This window comes from Delphinus delphis, chromosome 11, assembly GCF_949987515.2.
Source record: "Delphinus delphis chromosome 11, mDelDel1.2, whole genome shotgun sequence".
NCBI lineage: Eukaryota > Metazoa > Chordata > Mammalia > Artiodactyla > Delphinidae > Delphinus > Delphinus delphis.
In genome coordinates this window covers 22061962-22088101 of record NC_082693.1, presented here as the reverse complement: position 1 = coordinate 22088101, position 26140 = coordinate 22061962, and the positions used below count along the sequence as shown (strand labels likewise).

At 37.9% G+C, this 26140-nt stretch overlaps 1 protein-coding gene across 3 annotated transcripts in view; it reads left to right on the top strand.

The window, feature by feature from the left end:
- ITPR2 (inositol 1,4,5-trisphosphate receptor type 2) overlaps positions 1-26140 on the top strand; it is a 527727-nt gene that overhangs the window by 205742 nt on the left and 295845 nt on the right. For all 3 annotated transcript variants that reach the window (XM_060024473.1, XM_060024471.1, XM_060024470.1), the window contains 5 exons: positions 4129-4322; positions 7873-8002; positions 13063-13120; positions 14556-14721; positions 15782-15955. In XM_060024473.1, coding sequence (XP_059880456.1) covers positions 4129-4322; positions 7873-8002; positions 13063-13120; positions 14556-14721; positions 15782-15955 — 722 coding nt within the window. The remainder of the gene's footprint in view (positions 1-4128; positions 4323-7872; positions 8003-13062; positions 13121-14555; positions 14722-15781; positions 15956-26140) is intronic.

Here is a 26140-nt window from a genome sequence, read left to right as displayed (position 1 = left end):
GAGGGATGGGATTAGTAGATGCAAACTATTATATATACAATGGATAAACAACAAGGTCCTACTGTATAGCACCGGTAACTATATTCAGTATCCTGTAATAAACCATAATGGGAAAGAACATGAAAAAGAATATATATATTTATGTATAACAGAGTCACTTGGCTGTACACCAGAAACTAACACAACATTGTAAATCAACTATATTTCAATAAAATAAATAAAAAAAATAAAATATCATTGGAAAAAAAAAAAGAAGTTCATGGACTGGATGTGTAGTTCTCCAAAATACTGTGATCTGACTTTGAACTGGGAGTGCTGGTTATTTATTGTCTTCTAGGGTGTTAAATCTTGATCTTTCTTTTAGTCCAGGTTGATACCATGTTCCCTATTACTCTGCTTATATCACTAGCTTAACTAAGGTTTTGATCTTGTGTTAATGTTTTTGGGTTTTTTGCATCAGAAAAGTCCTTTTATAACCCAGACCCTAACCGCTGGGAGGAAGCACTGCTCCAGAGAATGTTCAAAATAGAAAAAACTACTCTAGTTCTAGAGAGTGTAGGCATTTTCCAGCAAGTGAAAGTTTATAAGGAGCTGCTGAGCGGGGAGGGGAAGTAGGAAGATGTCCTGAAACATGTCTTTACGGTTTAACATCATTCTGTTTCAAATGAATTATAATAACAGCAGATACATTTTTCCAAGTCCAACTATAAAAATATGTTTCAGGGAAATAAGAATGGTTTTGGGGTTATCCATTTTTTGGCTTCTATTACTATAAAGCATTGAGAACTGCCTTTGGTAGTCACTAAACGAGAAAATCGCTGTGAACAATTTTTCACAGAACTCTTATCAAATATGTCTATTATCTCTTATAAATGTTTAGAAGATTTCAGAAGTGTCTATCTGAAATCTAAACAACTGGAAAATTCAGATTATCCTTTTTATTCTTATGTGTTCATAGGAGAAAAGTATTTCTAATAGAAAGAGGTAACAGATAAAGATGACTTTAAATAAAACACCAAGGGAAGTAAGGTAAATTTCAATCATGTAAGATTCTGTTAAATCTCTTATACTGTCTATAAATCCACATAACTCTTAATGATTGTTGAAGCCTATAGTATGATTACCGGCAGTAAAATGACTTTGGAATAACGAAGAATTAAATCACGGTCAGCACAGCTTTAGTGTTATGTAAATTCCTTATTGCTTTTCACGTCTCTGGAATTGGTAATGGAAACTTGGCTCACTGGAACCATCAAAGAAATAAAGCAGTGAACGCTCAACCCGTTCCCAGTTACCATTTCTAGTATGCATTTACTGTACTTGTCTTACTTTGGGGTTTTTCTCTTGAGGGAATTAGGATTAGTAAAAATATCTATACAATCATATAATGAAAGAACCTGGACAGTCTATCTGCTTTTGTTTCTAAGCAATTCTTACCTCTGTACTTTTACCTAACGAAGATGACTCCATTTTTCACACCATTTCAATATACTTTATACATACATCCAAATTCTAGTTGTTGAGTTAATATAAAAGACATAGAAAACCTGAATTTATCCAGAGGATTTATATTATGATACAGTAGCCCTTTCACTGAAAACTTTTCAGTAGTATTAACTAATTATGGTTGAGAAGAGAAATAGATTTCTTCTTTTGCATTGCTGAAGACCGATCACCTTTGACTTATCTCAGCAGTCTAGAATTAGAAATTTTTCTGTGGAAAAATGGATACCAGGAGCCTTGCACGTCTGTTATTTATGTGGTGTTTGACTTATGTTTTCCAAGCTGTAGTAGTTCCTAATTGAAGCACTTCTCATCACCACCAAGCAACTCTAGAAAATGTAGCATGTTTTTTTTTTTCTTTGCGGTATGCAGGCCTCTCACTGTCGTGGCCTCTCCCGTTGCGGAGCACAGGCTCCAGATGCGCAGGCTCAGCGGCCATGGCTCACGGGCCCAGCCGCTCCGCGGCATGTGGGATCTTCCCGGACTGGGGCATCGTGTCCCCTGCATCGGCAGGCGGACTCTCAACCACTGCGCCACCAGGGAAGCCCGAAAATGTAGCATCTTTTAATTTGCAAACTCAGAGTTGCCCATATATGGAGATGTTAGGCGAGTTGTGTGGCAACCACGTGCCACAGGCATCTAAGGATGTGGTATCACTGGAATGAACCCTCCCATTTCATTGACGACATGTGTTATATATTATTATGTTTCTGGCCTCTAGATTTTAATTTCTTGGTGACAAGATCTATATTTGGGGGAAAGAATTGTCTGAGTGAATGTTTTGTATGTAACAATCATTTAGATTAAATGATATTTTCCATGCAAATCTAAATAAGATGCAGACACTGGGTGCCAAGGATTTTTGTGTGACTCAAGTGTAAGAATAACAGAGGAGCCTGTTCTGTGTTGGTGGTGAGAAAGCATCTCTTGGAGGCTAACGCATATACATACTAGAATCCAGGCTCGGATAAATGTACTGGTTGAACATCGATGACCCAAAACTATTGCCAACAACCAGATTGTATCCCTGCAGTCTATGGGGGGATTCGGAAATACTCAACTGTTACGATTGTATGAGAACCATAGACAATGAAGCATTCTGCCTCATTACAGGTTTTTCTGTTAGAAAATGGGGCCGTCTCAAATCCTTTGTCTCAACCCTGTCCAAACTTGGAAATTATCTTTCATATATTTTTTTCTTATCCCTTTTTTTTGGCTTATGCAAGCAGCAGTGTAATAAAAGTTCCTAGATTCTCAGAATGAAAACCCAAATTAATTTCTGCCTGGAAGGTGCCACTCTAGAAAAAATGTTCCTTCATTGCCTACTCAAAAATGTACAATTTCAGTACCACCCTCTTGTACGTATACTAATTTCATCTATGGATAAGATAATGAATTTTAAAAGGCATTTCACCTTGCACAATGTACAAATAATACTGGTTACCACTGGCTCCATGGTAACTGTGATCTGCGCATAGGACCGCGAAGTCATCCTTTACATATTTTCCTTTTCTTTATTTGTTTGCCTTTCAATCCTGTAGGTATTCCCACAGTTTATGCTCTTTGCTTAGAGCTTAAAGTTTTATCTCATCCCATCTTATTTCCATTTCCCTTTCTCTTGGTTTACACCCTGAGACACTGGGAGAAAGGAAAATTCTTTGCCAGATGCTTAGGCCTTTGCTTGAGGCAAAGCTCCACGAACACCCACGAAGCGAAAACCACTGTTCTGAAGAGAAAGTAGACAGTTGTTCTTGCAAATCCTTGTTGCTTGTTGTAGGGATTTAGAAGTGAGAAACAGCAGTTAAGCTGGAGAGGGTAAATCATAACAGTGGCAGGAGGATCCTTTGGTACAACTGCTTGTGGTCAGTGTGAGGAATGAGTGCGTGGGCAGTTCTTTGGAGGACAAATTAAATGAGAAGCCAAACTCAGGAGAAGACACAGAAAAGGAGTAACACCTCGTTGAAAATGATCATTTGTCAATAATTTGTTTCCCTAATTATCTCAAACGTAGCTGCTTTTTGTGGATTTTGAATTACAATTTTCTATTCAGATTGATGCAGGAATGGATAAAATGGTGCTTCCTCTCTAGATAAGAGCTTTTCTTAAAATGAAGCTGTAAAAATCCTCCTCCTAAGCTCTTTTCACAAGCATTACGAAAGCAAAGCTAAAAAGTCCTTGGTTTGAGGGTAGGGTTAGGACACTAATTTAAATGTTTTCATATAGTCTTTGTATCCTCACTTGCAATGCCCTTTATTGTAGAGATTGATAACCTTTCTTCCTCATTGTTGTAAGAGTTAGTGCCTACTGGTGCGGTAGTTGGTAGGACTTACTGTGCTCTAGAAGGACCTGATTAGGATATTGTTAGAGCTACCGACAGCTCACCTGCAGTGTGTCATTTGAAAGCACTTTCTGAGAAAAGTAAACTTTCAATTCTGAAATCTGTCATTTTGAAATGTGTCTGCACTATTTTAACTTTATCTGCAAGGAAATAGCTGGAGCAAGGCTATTCATTCCCATCCTTAGTACTCTTCCTGCCACATTTTCAGTCTGGTTGTGGCCAACTGGATATAACAGCTGTCTCCCGAGGTGGCGTGTGTGTTGACTTAAGGACTTTTCTCGTGCCAGGAAACAATGTCATGAGAACCATCCATGGGGTGGGAGAATTGATGACCCAGATGGTGCTCAGCAGAGGTTCCATCTTCCCCATGAGTGTGCCTGACATCCAGCCCAGCCTGCATCCCAGCAAGCAGGGGAGCCCCGCCGAGCACGAGGATGTCACTGTCATGGACACCAAGCTGAAGATTATTGAGATTTTACAGGTAGAGGGCCTAATGGAAGGGAAGTGACAAAACACCTAACTGTGCCTATTGGTTTAACTTCTTACACATTTTGTTCCAGATCATTGTGTAAATATTCTGAAGTGGTATTGATCTAATTTTATTTCTTTTACATGAATGATAAGCCTGGTAAGAAATCTCACACTGACACTATTTAACATATTAATTACATGTGTGAATTCTCACTAAATATAATATATTAATGATGGTACCTAACAAATGTGGAGCGCTTTGAGGTTGACATAACTTCTTTCATATGTATTTTCTCATTTAGCATTGACCCTGATTAAATTTTACCTTTATTTAAGAAGGATTTCAGAGTAGGCAAAGTTAAGATTGAATTCCAACTGTTTTTCTATTTTTAATTGAATTAGGCATATGATTCTACGTATACAGATTTATCGTAGTAAGAAACTCAAATAAAATTTTATTTTTGTTGACAAAAATGTTAATAATTGTTTTTAGTATTTTATGTAAGTGACTATCTCTCTTGATTTCGTTTCTAAGAGGCTAGGAATAATATATATATTTTAAAATTAACCTAGTCTAATACCTATCTCTATGAATTTCAAGGGGGTAAATTACTATTTCATGACCAATGGTTTAGTGGATAAATTCCCCATTACTGTAGCTATAAATTCTTAGCTTTTTTTTTTAAGTTTGGAAAGTAGTTTTATGATCCTTTAATTATAGCATTTATTCCAGATTCGAAGAATGGAGTCTGGAGTTTTTGAGGATCTATTAAAATTCTGGAAACAGTTTACTAAGTCTTTCATCATCATTTAATGTAGACCGAGCTACCAGAAGTGGGTTAGTAGTCCTGGAAGGGTCTGTACATTTTTATTTAAAGTAATTAGATTTATAATCATAAAAGATTTCACAGTTCCTCCAGGAGTTCCAAAGGCCGAATCCCGAGAAATATTGGCAGCCCTCCCAACCCTGTGTTCGTGACCCGGAGAAATCACTCAGTTGTCCTGTTCTTAACCTGTGGAAGGTGTTGAGCACCTGACCTGTGGGTGATGGGCCTCCAGCTTAGCCTCCTTCTCCTCATGGGAGAGCCTCTGAAATACGTGTCCTCATTTTAGCCCAATGACAGTTCAGAAAAGCCGCATTTACAAAACAGTCCCTAACAGCCAAAAAACGATGAGATGGAGGTACTGTGGCAGGGCCGGCTAGCGCTGACTTGCTTTTGCTGCCTCTTTGGGTTCTTTATGTATTTCTTGTTGAACCTCTGTTCTTGCTCTGATTTTTGTGCCTCCGTGTCTGAGTCTGATGGGCTGTGTCTGTGTTCCCATGTGCTGCTCTTGAATGTTTCTTTCTTAGAACTTCCCTTCAAGAATTTCTTTGTAGCCACGTTCCTTAAGCAAGTTTCCTGCTTTCTGCCATCTCTTCCTCCTCTCAGGCTCTTCCTTTCTTTTCCCCATCATTTCTTGTATTTCTTTTAGTCTTTTTATTTCTCTCTTATTCTCCCCCTCTATCTGTCTTCAGCTCTTTCTCAGCTCTCTTTCTCTGACTTCCTTTTTATTCTTCCCTTTCCCCCCTTCTCTTCTACCTTCCATTCTTTTTCATAATTAAATACAGTAGAGGATGATAGTTTGAATTTTGGCTCTATTTATAAAATATAATTCATTGAACGCTAATCTTCACCTAAAAGCTAATAAATGCTTCATTAATTCATGTTTTAATAATCTGTTCTTTACATAAGTTTGTTTAAAAAACACCCTTCTTTTTATGCACCCACAGTCTAGCTTCTGCTCCCACCCTCTGCTCAGGGCTGCCAAATCCACTGGCTCTTTCTCAGCCCTCTTCTCCCACAATCTGTCTCCTGCTTTGAAAATCCCCATATTAACTGGAATCAGTTCAGCCAGTATGTGTTACAGTGCTCACTGCATATTAATAAAAGAGTCTCTCTGGTGTTTACTTTTCCTCCTGGATTATATGCTCTTCAAAGGCAGGTTTTATATCCTCGGTACCTTTTCTGTACCCTTGGCAGCTTCCTCAGTAGCTGGCTCAACACGTTTGTTGAACTTGATGGAACATAGCTAACATAGAGCATGGTTGCTGCCCAGGAGGAGCATAAAGGTCTAGCAGAGGAGGAGAAGGGGAAAAGGGAGAGGGAGAGAGAGCAAGAGTGAGAGAGAGAGAGAGAGAGAGGGAGGGAGGGAGGGAGGGAGGGAGGGAGGGAGGGAGGTTGATTCAACTTTGGACCTGTAGGTGTAAATAACGTGTTGGGTGAGCAAAGAGGAGAAAAATTGATTCGGACTGGGGAGCTAGGGAAAGCTTCATTTCAAAAGGGATTTAAATAGGACCTTGGAGGATATCTCAAAAGCTGGTTATTATGGGGTGGAGGAGAAGAATATTCAAGGTAAAGTGAACAACGGAAATGAATGTGCGGAGGCAAGAGAGAAACTGCAGACATTCCAGCTTGTGCTGTCAGGACTGAGAAGAGTGGAACAGAGAGTGAGAGAAAGGGGGCAGCAGGAGGGGGGCGCGGGGGAGGGGTCTGATACGATGGCAGCGTAGCTAGAGCTAGGGGGAGATGATACCACCAAATACCAAGTTTTCTCGGAACTTGCCTGACCATTACTGTTTGCTGGAACAATGAGAGTCTCTCAAGAGAGTGTAGGGGACACAGATAATAATTATACTGGGAGCGAAGGCCAACGCAGGCCTCTCCCAGGCAAACTGGGATGGAAGGTCACCCTGTATAAGTACAGCTCTCTGTTGTTTCCCGTCTCCACTCATGTCGGTGGCACACACTGTTTCCTTCTCTGATCTCCACTGCATTCTATACCACGTGAGGTAGCCCTCCTTAATTTCCTAATTATTTTAACAATGCTGTATCTTGTTTTCCCAACTCAATCACTGGCAACTTGAGGACTCTGGGCTTCAGGCATTTGCATTCTTCTCAGTGCCGAGCACAGACGGGAACCTTATTGACACTTAGTTTCTGTCAATACGTCCATTAAGGAGAACAAGGACAAAAACACAGACCCAAGGAAAAACAGGCACTAAGGAGGCACATCCCTGGTATATTAGATGCTATTACTTAAGCTATCCTTTTGTAGCCTAGATCCAGGATTCATTGTGGTGTAGCCAGAATCCACACTATTGCAGCTGAAATCTTGCCTTTCTGTGCCTGAATGAGGGTCACAGCTCCAGTACTTTCCTTGCAGAGCTGGTGAAAACTCTGCAAAGTGCTTGGGAAATGATGTCATTGTTACCTCTTCATCCAGACCCAGGAGATACCTCTACTTGGAATATTCTGAGAGTAATCATGGAGAGTCAGGTTTTCTTCTTTCCAAAAACTGTTCAGGGATTTTACTGACATTGGCTAATGGAAATGCATCACTTTTCTTAGTGTTATGACTGATTATCATGTAAGCAACAGAAGTGATACGAGTTTACCAATAAAGTTTCTAACTAGTTCATGTGACATGTTGATAGTACTGTGGTTCTTGGTGTCCTGTAATGAATTTTTAAACACCATGCTGATGAAAGAAACTTATGTTGTTTTTAATGTTTCTTGTAGTTTATCCTGAGTGTCAGACTGGATTATAGGATCTCATATATGCTGTCAATATATAAGAAGGAATTTGGGGAGAACAATGGAAATGCTGAAACGTCTACCAATGGCTCTCCCGATACATTGCTGCCATCAGGTATCTCCTCTGTGACAATATTTCCTCTTTGGATGGTGTTTTCCGGAGAACCTGAAAGTTCCTTTTATGTTTTAAAACAAGAAGTATTCCTATGAGACAAAAATGTCAAAATAATCTCCACCAATAAAATGAAGGAACTGAGATACAAATTAAATAACTTGCCTAGAACGGCAGCGAGGATGTTTGCTGCTACTGGTGCTCAGTCCTTTAAATGCAGTTTTTCTGGTAATCTTCACAACTCTGTGAAGTCCAGGTACTGTGTTCTTTTTTGTTTGTTTGTTTTTTTAACATCTTTGTTGGAGTATAATTGCTTTACAATGGTGTGTTAGTTTCTGTTTTATAAAAAGGGAATCAGCTATACATATACATATATCCCCATATCCCCTCCCTCTTGCGTCTTGCGTCTCTCTCCCTCCCTCCCACCCTCCCTATCCCACCCCTCTAGGTGGCCACAAAGCACCGAGCTGATCTCCCTATGCTATGCGGCTGCTTCCCACTAGCTATCCGTTTTACATTTGGTAGTGTATATATGTCCATGCCACTTTCTCACTTCCCCTTCCCCCTCCCCATGTCCTCAAGTCCATTCTCTAGTAGGTCTGCGTCTTTATTCCCATCCTACCCTTAGATTCTTCATGACCGTTTTTTTTTTTTTAGATTCCATATATATGTATTAGTATACGGTATTTGTTTTTCTCTTTCTGACTTACTTCACTCTGTATGACAGACTCTAGGTCCATCCACCTCACTACAAATAACTCAATTTCATTTCTTTTTATGACGGAGTAATATTCTATTGGATATATGTGCCACATCTTCTTTATCCATTCATCTGTCAATGGACACTACGGCTGCTTCCATGTCCTGGCTATTGTAAATAGAGCTGCATTGAATATTTTGGTACATGACTCTTTTTGAATTATGGTTTTCTCAGGGTATATGCCCAGTAGTGGGATTGCTGGGTCATATGGTAGTTCTATTTTTAGTTTTTTAAGGAACCTCCATACTGTTCTCCATAGTGGCTGTATCAATTTACATTCCCACCAACAGTGCAAGAGGGTTCCCTTTTCTCCACACCCTCTCCAGCATTTATTTTTTGTAGATTTTTTGATGATGGTTCTGACTGGTGTGAGATGATATCTCATTGTAGTTTTGATTTGCATTTCTCTAATGATTAATGATGCTGAACATTCTTTCATGTGCTTGTTGGCAATCTGTATATCTTCTTTGGAGAAATGTCTATTTAGGTCTTCTGCCCATTTTTGGATTGGGTTGTTTGTTTTTTTGATATTGAGCTGCATGAGCTGCTTGTAAATTTTGGAGATTAATCCTTTGTCAGTTGCTTCATTTGCAAATATTTTCTCCCATTCTGAGGGTTGTCTTTTGGTCTTGTTTATGGTTTCCTTTGCTGTGCAAAAGCTTTGAAGTTTCATTAGTTCCCATTTGTTTATTTTTGTTTTTATTTCCATTTTTGTAGGAGGTGGGTCAAAAAGGATCTTGCTGTGATTTATGTCATAGAATGTTCTGCCTATGATTTCCTCTAAGTGTTTTATAGTGTCTGGCCTTACATTTAGGTCTTTAATCCATTTTGAGTTTATTTTTGTGTATGGTGTTAGGAGTGTTCTAATTTCATTCTTTTACATGTAGCTGTCCAGTTTTCCCAGCACAACTTATTGAAGAGGCTGTCTTTTCTCCATTGTATATTCTTACCTCCTTTATCAAAGATGAGCTGACCATATGTGCATGGGTTTATTTCTGGGCTTTCTATCCTGTTCCATTGATCTATATTTCTGTTTTTGTGCCAGTACCATATTGTCTTGATCACTGTAGCTTTGTAGTATAGTCTGAAATCTGGGAGTCTGATTCCTCCAGCTCCGTTTTTCTTTCTCAAGATTGCTTTGGCTGTTCGGAGTCTTTTGTGTTTCCATACAAATTGTGACTTGTTTTGTTTAGTTCTGTGAAAAATGCCAGTGGTAGTTTGATAGGGATTGCATTGAATCTGTAGATTGCTTTGGATACTATAGTCATTTTCACAATGTTGATTCTTCCAATCCAAGAACATGGTATATCTCTCCATCTGTTGGTATCATCTTTAATTTCTTTCATCAGTGTCTTAAAGTTTTCTGCATACAGGTCTTTTGTTTCCTTAGGTAGATTTTTTCCTAGGTATTTTATTCTTTTTGTTGCAATGGTAGATGGGAGCGTTTCCTAAATTTCTCTTTCAGATTTTTCATCATTAGTGTATAGGAATGCCAGAGATTTCTGTGCAATTAATTTTGTATCCTGCTACTTTACCAAATTCTTTGATTAACTCTAGTAGTTTTCTGGTAGCATCTTTAGGATTCTCTATGTATAGTATCATGTCATCTGTGAATAGTGACAGCTTTTCTTCTTCTTTTCTGATTTGGACTCCTTTTATTTCTTTTTCTTCTCTGATTGCTGTGGCTAAAACTTCCAAAACTATGTTGAATAAGAGTGGTGAGAGTGGGCAACCGTGTCTTGTTCCTGATCTTAGTGGAAATGCTTTCAGTTTTTCACCATTGAGAACGATGTTGGCTGTGGGTTTGTCATATATGGCCTTTATTTTGTTGAGGTAAGTTCCCTGTATGCCTACTTTCTGGAGGGTTTTTATCATAAATGTGTGCTGAATTTTGTCAAAAGCTTTTTCTGCATCTATAGAGGTGATCATGTTTTTTCTCCTTCAGTTTGTTAGTATGGTTTATCACATTGACTGATTTGCATATATTGAAGGATCCTTGCATCCCTGGGATAAACCCCACTTGATCATGGTGTATGATCCTTTTAATGTGCTGTTGGATTCTGTTTGCTAGTATTTTGTTGAGGATTTTTGCATCTATGTTCATCAGTGATATTGGCCTGTAGTTTTCTTTCTTTGTGATAGCTTTGTCTGGTTTTGGTATCAGGGTGATGGTGGCCTCATAGAATGAGTCTGGGAGTGTTCCTCACTCTGCTATATTTTGGAAGAGTTTGAGAAGGATAGGTGTTAGCTCTTCTCTAAATCTTTGATAGAATTCGCCTGTGAAGCCATTTGGTCCTGGGCTTTTGTCTGTTGGAAGATTTTTAATTACAGTCTCAATTTCAGTGCTTTTGATCGGTCTGTTTATATTTTCTGTTTCTTCCTGGTTCAGTCTTGGAAGGTTGTGCTTTTCTAAGAATTTGTCCATTTTTCCAGGTTGTCCATTTTATTGGCATAGAGTTGCTTGTAGTAATCTCTCATGATCCTTTGTATTTCTGCAGTGTCAGTTGTTACCTCTCCTTTTTCATTTCTAATTCTATTGATTTGAGCCTTCTCTCTTTTTTTCTTGATGAGTCTGGCTAATGGTTTATCAATTTTGTTTATCTTCTCAAAGAACCAGCTTTTAGTTTCAGAGTCTGAATCTTTTACGCATTATGCTCTTTTGGTGAAAATCCAAGGTTTTTTGGTTTTTGACTTGGATCAAAGAATAGTGCGAAATGCTGCTCTCAGGAGGAAAGGTATTTTGTAGGAATCACCCCGCTCAAGAAAAAAGACATGGCATTCCCCACAATGGTCTGGATGTGGGTGTTGGCTTTATTGTGTGTGTGTATGCATGCATTCGTTCTTTATTTCTTTGCATGGTTGTAAATTGGTAGTATATTTCAGTTTTTCACATTTAAAATGTGTAAGAATGAAGTCACTCTATCTGTGAGTGTGGGAGCATAATGACATAAGAGCATAAAATTTATTGTAAAAATTTTGTGACTCTGGAAAGTACCTTATGAAACCTAAGGTATATTAAATTACCATTTTTCTGGATAGATCAGGCCAGTCATGGCAAGTTGGAAACTATGTTGTATTGAAGAATTACCCAGTTAACAGAATTCTTTTGCTGGGGCAGGATTTGTACACAGATATGATACTTTCTTTTAACCACAACCACTGTGATAACATCAGGAAGCCTCCTCTTCTTTGTGCATCAATCGATTTGATAGGAATGAGTCAATGATTATAAGTGTGTAGTTAATGTAGATGCTCAACCAAATGTCCTGCTGTCCGACTCATCGGTACCATCCAAAGGCAGCATGCCTCTACGGAAGGGGTTAAGCTGTCCTGAGCTAGAAGTCTCCTTGGAACATTTGCAACAGTGTTGGTTTTTTTATGCTTCCCAGAACTGTAGAACTCCAAAGGGCTATTTCCAGGAATGTTAGGGCAGAACCAGAAAGTCTTGCTGGCAGTTGCATTGACACTAGCATAAGAATTATTGGCTTTCAGAAGCCAGACTTCTGGAAACAGGAGCTCTAAGTGTCAGTAAAAGTGTGGGAGGGAAAGTCTAGGGGCATCCCCAGAAAACCAGTTCTCTCTGATTTACCTGATCTCTTAAATTGGTTGTATTCATTAGAGGTAGCATTCTGGGAAGAATTGTTTTTGCCTTTTTATGTCTTGCTCTGTTTTCTTTTCATACTTTTGGAGGTAAGAAATAAATTGTGTACTTATCGTAGATATTTTCAAAATGTTATTGTTGGGGATGAGTGAAGAATCATGATTGGTTCACATTAAAAAAAAAAAAATCAAATACCCTGTCCCAGAAGAAGAAGGGACGGATTTATAGAAGTAAGCTTAGGTTAAAAGATCATGTTTGGAAGTACCATGTAGTAACAAGGTTCCGTATAGGTATACTGTGATTCTTTAAAAAATATTATCCTTCCATGTCATTACCCATTTAAATTAAATGTGTGTATATAGGTGTGTGTGTACTTGATATATATATATATATATATATATATATATATATATATACACACACACATACATACTTATATAGATGTGGAAAGTTTGTAAATGGTCCTTTCTGATCTTTTAAATGTATCTTTGACTATAACAATATATATTTTAAAATGTAAACTTCAGTTTAACATATTGACCGATAAGGGGAACTGTATTGTGACTTTTTTAAAGTGTTAATTGACTTTTGGTGGCATAAAGAAATTACAAAAGTATTTTTAGGTAAGCTAATATTATCATAAATATTGGGACTCCTAATTATAAAATGATAAAGAATGGATTTTACCATTTGTCTTTGCAGCTGTTGTTCCTGACATAGATGAAATTGCAGCTCAGGCAGAAACTATGTTTGCTGGAAGGTACAGTAACATTTATGTGTCTTTTTCTTGTAAATAAGATTTTACTTAGAATTTGATTGACACTTTATTGTTCACTTCGCTATATCTATTTAATTTTAGATCCTTTATCGTTGCCAACATAATTTCTGCCATAAATGAAGCTGCTAATTTACTGTAGAAGAGAAAGCATAGCTTTTCTTTAGGTCAGGTAAAAAAAAGACAGGAGACTTGAGTTCAGTGTATTGAACTTTCCCCTGAATTCTTTGCTTTTCTTTCCTCAAATAATGACAGCACACGAACGCCCTTTAAGTTTCCTGGTATGAATATTGCTGCCTCTTGCAAAACGTTGCTTCCCCAAATCTGAGAAATTGGAGGCAAGAAAGTAACTTCTTTCAACGTTATCATTAACTTTATAAGTGAGAAATAACGCTATTTTCTGCCAATTGGAAATATCCATGATTAAAGAAAATGAAACATCTCTGACATGACTATTCTCCTTTGCTGTCAGGTGCCCTGCTACTCACTGTTTTTAGGTTGTTTCTTTTTTTCCCATAAATGAAAGTAATAGTCAAAAAGAAAAGTCAAAACCGTGAAATGTCTGAGCTACAAATTATTGAGTTTCTGGCATTCATTTTTATCATAGATTTGCCATGAGTACCTAAACAAATTTCTGTACTAAGGCACTGCATTTTCTTTGGTTAGAAAGAAAGACAAGAATGAGGAATCAGGGGAACCCAAAAGGATTTTTATCTCTAGTGAACATTTGGTTTAAGTTTGTTTTTATATTGTTTTGCCAGTTTTTGCTGTTGTTATTGTTGCTGTGTTTTCCTATTCAAGTATTTCATTATTCCCGAGAAAAGAGAATAAACCAGTGTATGATTTTCATCTTAAAATAAATGGACTTTTTATCAGGGGAATCTTGCTCAGAGTCTGGATACACCAAACTTGCAGAGTTGCTCTGGTGATACCTGTGTGCCTGTGTGCACGAGCACTGCCTTCCCCGTGCCTCACCACCTGTCTTGGAGAGGTTTCTGGACTCTGGGGAAGTTCAGTCCTTGATGTACATCCAGCCAAGTATGTCTTCTCAATAAACGCTTCAGGATTGATTCAGATTCTATCTTTTGTCTTTGCCTACATGACCAAATCATCCCAGTTTGCCTGCTACTTTCCCAGTGCAATGACTTAAAGTCGCCTATCTTGGGAACCCCCTCAGTCTTGGACAAACTGGGACTTAGGTCACCCCTACTGTCATGGACAAACACAAGTTTTCTCTATGTTTTGTTTCCTCATTAGTTACCCGAGGCCAAAAAAGAGTAAAAATTTCTTCCTTTATACTTTCCAGTTTTTTTTGGCAGGGTGGGTGGGTGAGAACTGAGGATGAACACACAATTTTAACCACTTCTGACTAAATTTTATGTAAATATAAGTTATTTTAGAATAATTTTTGGTTTTATAGAAAGGAAAAAAATCCAGTTCAACTTGATGATGAAGGAGGCAGGACATTTTTACGGGTCCTCATTCATCTGATCATGCATGACTACCCTCCTTTGCTATCAGGAGCCCTGCAGCTGCTGTTCAAGCACTTCAGCCAGAGAGCGGAAGTTTTACAGGCATTTAAACAGGTGAGATTCAGTAGCCCTCAGTAGTTCCATAGCAGAGGCTCTGAAAATATTGTTTATAAAATCCAACTTGACTTCATGGTTGCAGAGTTAATGAGACTGTGCAGCTTTCCCTGGGAACACTTTCTATTTTTAAAGATAGATATGGCCTTGTCTTAGGCCAAGACTTGATCTATTTTAAAAAGAGATCCCCACAAGTGATTTTTCAGTTAATATCTTTAATGTAAATGACAGGCACTAAAATTTAGGAGGGCACTGGGAGATAAAACCATATTAGGAATTTTGTTGCCGGTGCTGTTATTTTGACCCCAGATTTTACTGATAAATTTGGATAATGCACTGAAATAAATGTCGTGATTGAAAAAATGTAGAAATCCAAAAGAAAGGAATTGTGATGGATCTAATCTTTTTCTTTGTTGTCTTTGAATGATATCAATCTTGAGACCATTAATGAGAAATATCTCAGGGCTTACATGTATTTCACTAATATTTATTTAATAGAGCATTGATCTTCATTAGGAAGTTTTACAAGGGTATGTTACAATATGAAATAATTAAAAGAGTAATTATATAAATACAGATAATTATTCATATATTTGTAAATGTCACACAATACATATAAATTTAGGTTTAGACTGTATCACTGTTTTCTTCCACTTGTTTTTATGCTTCTACCTCTTTTCAAATAGAGAGAGTCTCAGAAAAATTAACTTTAGCAGTAAAATTAGAGTTAGGGTATCTCTTATTTTAAATTACTCTTTAACACTTTAAAAAGCTTTGCTAGGGCTCACTTTTTTATATGTATAATTCTTCATAACATGTGAATATATTGAGTAGAGTTCACAGATACTTTCAGGGGAATTTTCATGATCAATATACATCTAAAATATGTAAAATATATGTAAATATATATAAAATATTCATAAATAGTCTAGAAATACTAAACTTCAACTGAGGGGCAAATATGTTAAAAAGACTTGGGATTTTTGACATAAATGAAATAGGAATAAAGGAAATTCCATAAGTAAGTTAAGTAAACTAAGGATTGCAATTCTGTTTCCAGGTACAGTTACTGGTGTCCAATCAGGACGTAGATAACTACAAGCAAATCAAGGCAGACCTAGACCAGCTTCGACTAACTGTAGAAAAATCCGAGTTATGGGTTGAGAAGAGCAGCAGCTATGAGAATGGAGAAATGGGTGAAAATCAAGTAAAAGGTGGTGAAGAGCCAATTGAGGTCTGTTTTCAAGATCTATTTTGAAATAATCCAAACAATATCTTTTAAATCAGCATAAAATTTCCATTTGCCAAGTCAAATATCTGCATAAATTTGTACTTTGGTTAATTCTTGTCAGTTGCTCTCACTTGTTACCTCATCTGACTACTTTTTCACTCTTCTTCCTTCCCACTGTAAATCCTATAAGCCAGGAATCAGGACAATAGGAGGGAGTGAGGTGGAGAAAAAGAGGAATAGGTCCTAAGCTGAGACCTGTACAGAGAGGGGAATTTTTGTTTCTACCATTCATGGTGGCTTTTTATTGGCAACCTATAAATCATTCCTTTTATTATTGAATAGCCTTATAAATATGTAAAAATACCCAATGGATGGACAATATGCTTTATTACCAACATGAAAATCCCCCAAATCTGTGTCATCTACAGAATAGTAAGACACTGATCATAAATCCTCTGTTATATTGGTTTTAATTTTCAGTAGGTTAATTAGTTGCTGTTTTCAGATTTCACTAAATACTAAATAAACCATAAAAATTTTTAAGCAGCGTTTTAGTAGACTAGTGCCAACAGTATAAAGATAATGTATTGAGTTTCTTAAATACCTCTCTAGTGTTTTATTTAGTTGTTATTTTATTTTATTTTATTTAACATCTTTATTGGAGTATAATTGTTTTACATTGTTGTCTTAGTTGCTGCTGTATAACAAAGTGAATCAGCTATATGTATACATAATCCCCATATCCCCTCCCTCTTGCGTCTCCCTCCCACCCTCCCTATCCCACCCCTCTAGGTGGACACAAAGCACCACACTGATTTCCCTGTACTATGTGGCTTCCCACTAGCTATCTACCTTACATTTGGTAGTGTATATATGTCCATGACACACTCTCACTTTGTCCCAGCTATCCTTCCCCCTCCCCATGTCCTCAAGCCCATTCTCTACATCTTCGTCTTTATTCCTGTCCTGCCCCTAGGTTCTTCAGAACCATTTTTTTTTTTTTTTTAGGTTCCAGATATAGGATGTTCACGTACAGTATTTGTATTTCTCTTTCTGACTTACTTCACTCTGTGTGACAGACTCTAGGTCCAACCACCTCACTACAAATAACCCAATTTGGTTTCTTTCTGTGGCTGAGTAATATTCCATTGTATATATATGCCACATCTTCTTTATCCATTCATCTGTCGATGGACACTTAGGTTGCTTCCACGTCCTGGCTATTGTAAATAGACCTGCAGTGAACATTGTGGTACATGACTCTTTTTGAGTTATAGTTTTCTCAGGGTGTATGCCAGGTATTGGGATTGCAGGGACGTATGGTAGTTCTATTTTTAGTTTTTGAAGAAACCTGCATACTATTCTCCATAGTGGCTGTGTCAATTTACTTTCCCACCAACAGTGCAAGAGGGTTCCCTTTTTTCCACACCCTCTCCAGCATTTATCGTTTGTAGATTGTTTGATGATGGCCATTCTGACTGGTGTGAGATGATATCTCATTGTAGTTTTGATTTGCATTTCTCTAATGATTAAAGATGTTGAGCATTCTTTCATGTGCTTGTTGGCAGTCTGTATATCTTCTTTGGAGAAATGTCTATTTAGGTCTTCTGCTCATTCTTGGATTGGGTTGTTTTTTTTTTGATATTGAGCTTAATGAGCTGCTTGTAAATTTTGGAGATTAATCCATTGTCAGTTGCTTCATTTGCAAATATTTTATCCCATTCTGAGGGTTGTCTTTTGGTCTCGTTTATGGTTTCCTTTGCTGTGCAAAATCTTTGAAGTTTCATTAGGTCCCATTTCTTTATTTTTGTTTTTATTTCCATTTTTGTAGGAGGTGGGTCAAAAAGGATTTTGCTGTGATTTATGTCATAGAGTGTTCTGCCTATGTTTTCCTCTAAGAGTTTTATAGTGTCTGGGCTTACATTTAGGTCTTTAATTCCATTTTGAGTTTATTTTTGTGTATGGTGTTAGGGAGTGTTCTAATTTGATTCTTTTACATGTAGCTGTCCAGTTTTCCCAGCACAGCTTATTGAAGAGGCTGTCTTTACTCCATTGTATATTCTTGCCTCCTTTATTAAAGATAAGTTGACCATACGTGTGCTGATTTATCTCTGGGTTTTCTATCCTGTTCCATTGATCTATACTTCTGTTTTTGTGGCAGTACCATACTGTCCTGATTACTGTAGCTTTGAACTATAGTCTGAGATCCCAGAGCCTGATTCCTCCAGCTCCGTTTTTCTTTCTCAAGATTGCTTTGGCTATTTGGGGTCTTTTGTGTTTCCATACAAATTGTGAAATTTTTTGTTCTAGTTCTGTGAAAAATGCCAATGGTAGTTTTATAGGGATTGCATTGAATCTGTAGATTGCTTTGGGTAGTATAGTCATTTTCACAATGTTGATTGTTCTAGTCCAAAAACATGGTATATCTCTCCATCTGTTGGTATCATTTTAAATTTCTTTCATCAGTGTATTATAGTTTTCTGCATACAGGTCTTTAGTCTCCCTAGATAGGTTTATTGCTAGGTATTATATTATTTTTGTTGCAGGTGTAAATGGGAGTGTTTCCTTAATTGCTCTTTCAGATTTTTCATCATTACTGTATAGGAATGCAAGAGATTTCTGTGCATTAATTTTGTATCCTGCAACTTGACCAAATTCATTGATTAACTCTAGTAGTTTTCTGGTGGCATCTTTAGGATTTTCTGTGTATAGTATCATGTCATCTGCAAACAGTGACAGTTTTACTTCTTCTTTTCCAATTTGTGTTCCTTTTATTTCTTTTTCTTCTCTGATTGCTGTGGCTAGGACTTCCAAAACTATGTTGAATAATAGTGGTGAGTGTGGATATCCTTGTCTTACTCCTGATCTTAGAGAAAATGCTTTCAGTTTTTCACCATGGAGAATGATGTTTGCTGTGGGTTTGTCATATATGGCCTTATTATGTTGAGGTAGGTTCCCTCTATGCCCACTTTCTGGACAGTTTTTATCATAAATGTGTTTTGAATTTTGTTGAAAGCTTTTTCTGCATCTATTGAGGTGATCATGTGGTTTTTATTCTTCAATTTGTTAATATGGTGTATCACATTGATTGATTTGCGTATATGGATGGATCCTTGCATCCCTGGGATAAATCCCAGTTGATCATGGTGTATGATCCTTTTAATGTGTTGTTGGATTCTGTTTGCTAGTATTTTGTTGAGTCTTTTTTCATGTATATTCATGAGTGATATTGGTCTGTAATTTTCTTTTTTTGTAGTATCTTTGTCTGGTTTTGGTATCAGGGTGATGGTGGCCTCATAGAATGAGTTTGGGAGTGTTCCTTCCTCTGCAATTTTTTCGAAGAGTTTGAGAAGGATGTGTCTTAGCTCTTCTCTAAATGTTTGATAGAATTCACCTGTTAATCCATCTGGTCCTGGACTTTTGTTTGTTGGAAGATTTTTATCACAGTTTCAATTTCATTACTTGTGATTGATGTGTTCATATTTTCTATTTCTTCCTGGTTCAGTCTTTGAAGGTTATACGTTCCTAAGAATTTGTCCATTTCTTCCAGGTTGTCCATTTTTGGGGCATAGAGTTGCTTGTAGTAGTCTCTTAGGATGCTTTGTATTTCTATGGCGTTTTTTGTAATTTCTCCTTTTTCATTTCTAATATTATTCATTTGAATTCTCTCCCTCTTTTTCTGGATGAGTCTGGCTAATGGTTTATCAATTTTGTTTATCTTATCAAAGAACCAGGATTTAGTTTTATTATCTCTGCTATTGTTTTCTTTGTTTCTGTTTCATTTATTTCTGATCTGATCTTTATGATATCTTTCCTTCTGCTAACTTTGGATTTTGTTTGTTCTTCTTTCTCTAGTTCCTTTAGGTGTAAGTTTAGATTGTTTATTTGAGATTTGTCTTGTTTCTTGAGGTAGACTTGTATGCCATAAACTTCTCTCTTAGAACTGCTTTTGCTGAATCCCATAGGTTTTGGATCATTGTGTTTTCATTGTCATTTGTCTCAGGTATTTTTTAATTTCTTCAGTGATCTCTTGGTTATTCAGTAACGTATTGTTTAGCCTCCATGTGTTTGTGTTTTTTATGTTTTTTTCCCTGTGATTGATTTCTAATCTCATAGTGTTGTTGTCAGAAAAGATGCTTGATATGATTTCCATTTTCTTAAATTTACTGAGGCTTGATTTGTGACCCAAGATGTGATCTGTCCTGCAGAATGTTCCGTGCACACTTGAGAAGAAAGTGTAATCTGCTGTTTTTGGATGGAATGTCCTATAAATATCAGTTAAATCTATCTGGTCTGTGGTCTCTTTTAAAGCTTCTGTTTCCTTATTAATTTTCTGTTTGGATGATCTGTCCATTGGTGTATGTGAGGTGTTAAAGTCTCCCACTATTACTGTGTTACTGTCAATTTCCTCTTTTAGAGCTGTTAGCAGTTGCCTTATGTATTGAGGTGCTCCTATGTTGAGTGCATATATATTTATAATTGTTATATCTTCTTCTTGGATTGATCCCTTGATCATTATGTCGTGTCCTTCCTTGTCTCTTGTAACATTCTTTATTTTAAAGTCTCTTTTATCTGATATGAATATTGCTCCTCCAGCTTTCTTTTGATTTCCATTTGCATGGAATATCTTTCTCTATCCCCTCACTTTCAGTCTGTATGTGTCCCTACATCTGACGAGGGTTTGTTGTAGACAGCATATATATGGGTCCTGTTTTTGTATCCATTCAGTAAGCCTGTGCCTTTTGGCTGGAGCATTTAATCCATTCACATTTAAGGTAATTATCGATATGTATGGTCCTATGACCATTTACTTAATTGTTTTGGGTTTGTTTTTGTAGGTCCTTTTCTTCTCTTGTGTTTGCCACTTAGAGAAGTTCCTTTAGCATTTGTTGTAGAGCGGTTTTGGTGGTGCTGAATTCTCTTAGCTTTTGCTTGTCTGTAAAGCTTTTGATTTCTTCATCGAATCTGAGTGAGATCCTTGCTGGTTAGAGTAATCTTGGATGTAGTTTCTCCCTTTCATCACTTTAAGTATATTATGCCACTCCCTTCCAGCTTGTAGAGTATCTGCTGATGAGAAATCAGCTGTTAACCTTATGGGAGTTCCCTTGTATGTTATTTGTCATTTTTCCCTTTTGCTTTCAATAGTTTTTCTTTGTTTTTAATTTTTGCTAATTTGATTACTATGTGTCTTGGTGTGTTTCTCCTTGGGTTTATCCTGTATGGGAGTCTCTGTGCTTCCAGGGCTTGGGTGGCTATTTCCTTTCCCATGTTAGGGATGTTTTCGACTACAGTCTCTTCAAATATTTTCTCTGGTCCTTTTTCTCTCTCTTCTTCTGGGACCCCTATATTGCGAATTTTGTTGCGTTTAATGTTGTCCCAGAGGTCTCTTAGGCTGTCTTCATTTCTTTTCATTCTTTTTTCTTTACTCTGTTCCATAGCAGTGAATTCCACCATTCTGTCTGCCAGGTCACTTATCTGTTCTTCTGCCTCCGTTATTCTGTTATTGATTCTTTCTAGTGTGTTTTTCATTTCAGTTATTGTATTGTTCATCTCTGTTTGTTTGTTCTTTAATTCTTCTGAGTCTTTGTTAAACATTTCTTGCATCTTCTTGATATTTGCCTCCATTTTTTTTCTGAGGTCCTGGATCATGTCCAGTATCATTATTCTGAATTCTTTTTCTGGAAGGTTGCCTATGTCCACTTCATTTAGTTGTTTTTCTGGGGTTTTATCTTGTTCCTTCATCTGGTATATAGCCCTCTGCCTTTTCATCTTGTCTCTCTTTCTGTGAATGTGGTTTTTGTTCCACAGGCTGCAGGATTTTAATTCTTCTTGCTTCTGCTGTCTGCCCTCTGGTGGATGAGGCTATCTAAGAGGCTTGTGTCGGTACAGTTTTTTTCCTGTAATTGATATCTAGTCTCATAGCATTGTGGTTGGAAAAGATACTTCATAAAATGTCAGTTTTCTTAAATTTACAAAGGCTTGATTTGTGACCTAAGATATGATCTATCCTGGAGAATGTTCCATGAGCACTTGAGAGGAAAGTTTATTCTGTTGTTTTTGGATGGAATGTCCTATAAATATCAATTAAGTCCATCTTGTTTAATGTGTCATTTAAAGCTTGTGTTTCCTTATTTATTTTCATTTTGGTTGATCTGTCCATTGGTGAAAGAGGGGTTTAAAAGTCCCCTACTATTATTGTGTTACTGTCAATTTCCCCTTTTATGGCTGTTAGCAGTTGCCTTATGTATTGAGGTGCTCCTATGTTTGATGCATAAATATTTATAATTGTTATATCTTCTTGGATTGATCCCTTGATCATTATGTAGTGTTCTTCTTTGTCTCTTGTGATAGTCTTTATTTTAAAGTCTATTTTGTCTGATATGAGAATTGCTACTCCAGCTTTGTTTCGATTTCCATTTGCATGGAATATCTGTTACCATCCCCTCACTTTCAGTCTGTGCATGTCCCTAGGTCTGAAGTGGGCCTGTTGTAGACAGCATATATAAGGGTATTGTTTTTGTATCCATTCAGCCAGTGTATATCTTTTGGTTGGAGTATTTTACTCATTTATATTTTAGATAGTTATTGATATGTATAGTCCTCTTTCCATTTTCTTAGTTGTTTTGGGCTTGTTATTATAGATCTCGTCCTTCTATTGTGTTTCCTGCGTAGAGAAGTTCCTTTAGCATTTGCTGTAAAGCTCGTTTGGTGGTGCTGAATTCTCTTAGCTTTTGCTTGTCTTTAAAGGTTTTAATTTCTCTGTCGAATCTGAATGAGATCCTTTCTGGGTAGAGTAATCTTGGTTGTAATTTTTTCCCTTTCATCATTTTAAATATGTCCTCCCACTCCCTTCTGGGTTGCAGAGTTTCTGCTGAAAGATCAGCTGTTAACCTTATGGGGATTCCCTTGTAATTTATTTGTTGTTTTTCTGTTACCGCTTTTAGTATTTTTTCTTTGTATTTAATTTTTGATAGTTTGATTAATATGTGTCTTGCCATGTTTCTCATTACATTTATCCTGTATGGGACCCTCTGTGGTTCCTGGACTTGACTGACTATTTCCTTTCCCATATTAGGGAAGTTTTCAAGTATAATCTCTTCAAATATTTTCTCAGTCCCTTTTTATTCCTCTTCTTTTTCTGGGACCTCTATAATTCGAATGTTCATGCGTTTAATGTTTTTCCCAGAGGTCTCTGAGACTGTCCTCAATTATTTTCATTGTTTTTTCTTTATTCTGCTCTGTGGTAGTTATTTCCACTATTTTATCTTCCAGGTCACTCCTCTCTTCTTCGGCCTCAGTTATTCTGCTACTGATTCCTTCTAGAGAATTTTTAATTTCATTTATTGTGTTGTTCATCACTGTCTGTTTGCTCTTTATTTCTGCTAGGTCCTTGTTAAGTGTTTCTTGTATTTTCTCTATTCTATTTCTAAGATTTTGGATCATCTTTACTATCATTATTCTGAATTCTTTTTCAGGTAGACTTCCTATTTCCTCTTCATTTGTTTGGCCTGGTGGGTTTTTACCTTGCTTCTTCATCTGCTTTATATTTCTCTGTCTTATCATTTTGCTCAACTCACTGTGTTTGGGGTCTCCCTTTCACAGGCTGCAGGTTCATAGTTGCCGTTTTTTTTGGTGTCTGTCCCCAGTGGGTAAGGTAGTTTCCATGGGTTGTGTAGGCTTCCTGGTGGAGGGGCCTGGTGGCTGTTTTCTCGTGGATGAGTCTGGATCCTCTTTTTCTGGTGGGCAAGACCATGTCCAATGGTGTGTTTTGGGGTGTCTATGAACCTAGTATGATTTTAGGTAGCCTCTGTGCTAATGGGTAGGGTTGTGTTCCTGTCTTGGTACTTGTGTGGCATGGGGTATCCAGCACTGTAGCTTGCTGGTTGTTGAGTGGAGCTGAGCATTGAGACGGAGACCTCTGGAAGAGCTCTCCAGATTGATATTACAGGATCCAGGAGGTCTCTGCTGGTCATCTCTCCCACCTCAGAGGCTCAGGCCTGACACCCAAGCGGAGCACCAAGAGCCTGTCACCCACACAGCTCAGGAGAAAAGGGAGAAAAAATATAAATGAAGAAAAATAAAATAAAATAATTAAAATAAAAAAACATATTATTAAAATAAAAGAAGTACTTAAAACAAAAAAAGAGAGCAGTGAAATCAAGAACAAATCCACTAATGATAAGAAGCACTAAAAACTAAACTAAGAGAAGCATGTAAATCAGAAAATAGTCTGTCGCATACAGCAAACCCCAAGTCTGCAGTTGCTTCCAAAGTCTACCGCCTCAGTTTTGGGATGATTTGTTGTCTATTCAGGTATTCCACAGATGCAGGTACATCAAGTTGATTGTGGAGATTTAATCCACTGCTCTTGAGGCTTCTGGGAGAGATTTCCCTTTCTCTTCTTTGTTCGCACAGCTCCTGGGGTTCAGCTTTGGAATTGGCCCTGCCTCTGCATGTACGTCTCCACCCAGACAGGACGGGGTTAAAGGAGTGGCTGATTAGGGGGCTCTGGCTCACTCAGGCTCACTCAGGAGAGAGGGCTACAGAATGTGGGGCGAGGCTGTGGTGGCAGAGGCCAGTGTGACATTGCAACAGCCTGAGGCACGCTGTGTGTTCTCCTGGGGAAGAGGTCCCTGGATCACGCGACCCTGGCAGTGGCGGGCTGTACAGGCTCCCAGGAGGGGAGCTGTGTATAGTGACCTGTGCTTGCACACAGGCTTCTTGGTGGCTGCACCAGCAGTGTTAGCATTCCATGTCCATCTCTAGGGTCCAAGCTGATAGCAACGTCTCATGCCCGTCTCCGGAGCTGTTTAGGTGGTGCTCTGAATCCCCTCTCCTCGTGCACCCTGAAATAGTGGTCTCTTGCCTCTTAGGCAGTTCTAGACTTTTTTCCGGACTCCCGGCTATCTGCGGTGCACTAGCCCCCTTCAGGCTGTGTTCACACAGCCAACCCCAGCCCTCTCTCTGGGATCTGAGCTCCAAAGCCTGAGCCTCAGCTCTCAGGCCCCACCCGCCCCGGTGGTGAGCAGACAAGCATCTTAGGCTGGTGCGTGCTGGTTGGCGGCGATCCTCTGTGTGGGAATCTCTCTGCTTTGCCCTCCACACCCCTGTGGCTGTGCTCTCCTCTGTGGCTCCGAAGCTTCCCCTCCACCCACCCCGTGTCTCCGCCAGTGAAGGGACTTCCTAGTGTGTGGAAGCTTTTCCTCCTTCCCAGCTCACTCCCAGAGGTGCAGGTTCTGTCCCTATTCTTTTGTCTCTGTTTTTTCTTTTGCCCTACCCAGGTACGTGGGGGAGTTTCTTGCCTTTTGGGAGGTCTGAGGTCTTCTGCCAGCATTCAGCAGGTGTTCTGTAGGAGTTGTTCCACATGTAGATGTATTTCTGATGTATTTGTGGGGAGGAAGGTGATCTCTGTGTCTTACTTCTCTGCCATCTTGAAGGTCCTCCTTAGCTCTTATTTTAATCTGCAGGATTATAAACTGTTACTATTTAGAGAGGTTTACCTACCCCGAGTCTTCTGTTTCTTGGAATACCTAAAATATTTTGTAGTGCAGGGTGATGAGCAGAGGTAATTAGTGGGAGGGGGAGGTAATTAGAGTCATCAAAATGTTAAAGGGAAATTCAGTGGTGGGTAACTACTTTCTACTTGTCTCAGGACTAATTATCACTGATCTGCACAACAGTTTTGACTTAATTCTTTAGGAACTGTTTCTGTGATTTTATGTTGTAAGTTAGTAGAATGTAGAATTTCTAAAGCTTTTACTTATTTATTTATTTTTTTGGTTAAAATAGAGTTCTTCCATGGTATATTTAAGAAATAAGAGAAATTTCAACATTTATTTAGTATTTGCTGTACACCAACTCCTGTAGCCGACACTGTCATGCATGGTATATCTTTTAAAATGTTACAACAAACTTTGGAGATAGTTATAAACATCACGTTTCTGAGCATGAACCAACTGAAATTGAGAAAACCTAAGTGTTTTCTCATTGTCAAGAAGCTCTATGTGATTTTAACTCAGGTCTTTTTTGATGATAAGTTCCAGGCTCTTTAATGTAAAATTGCACTTTCTGATATAATACTTTGTTATTTAGAGATGTATTACGCTTTCACGAAGTTAGAATACCTCTTTCTTTTACAAATACATATTTTGTAAATATTCTAGAGGATAAATGTAATGTTGCTTCCCC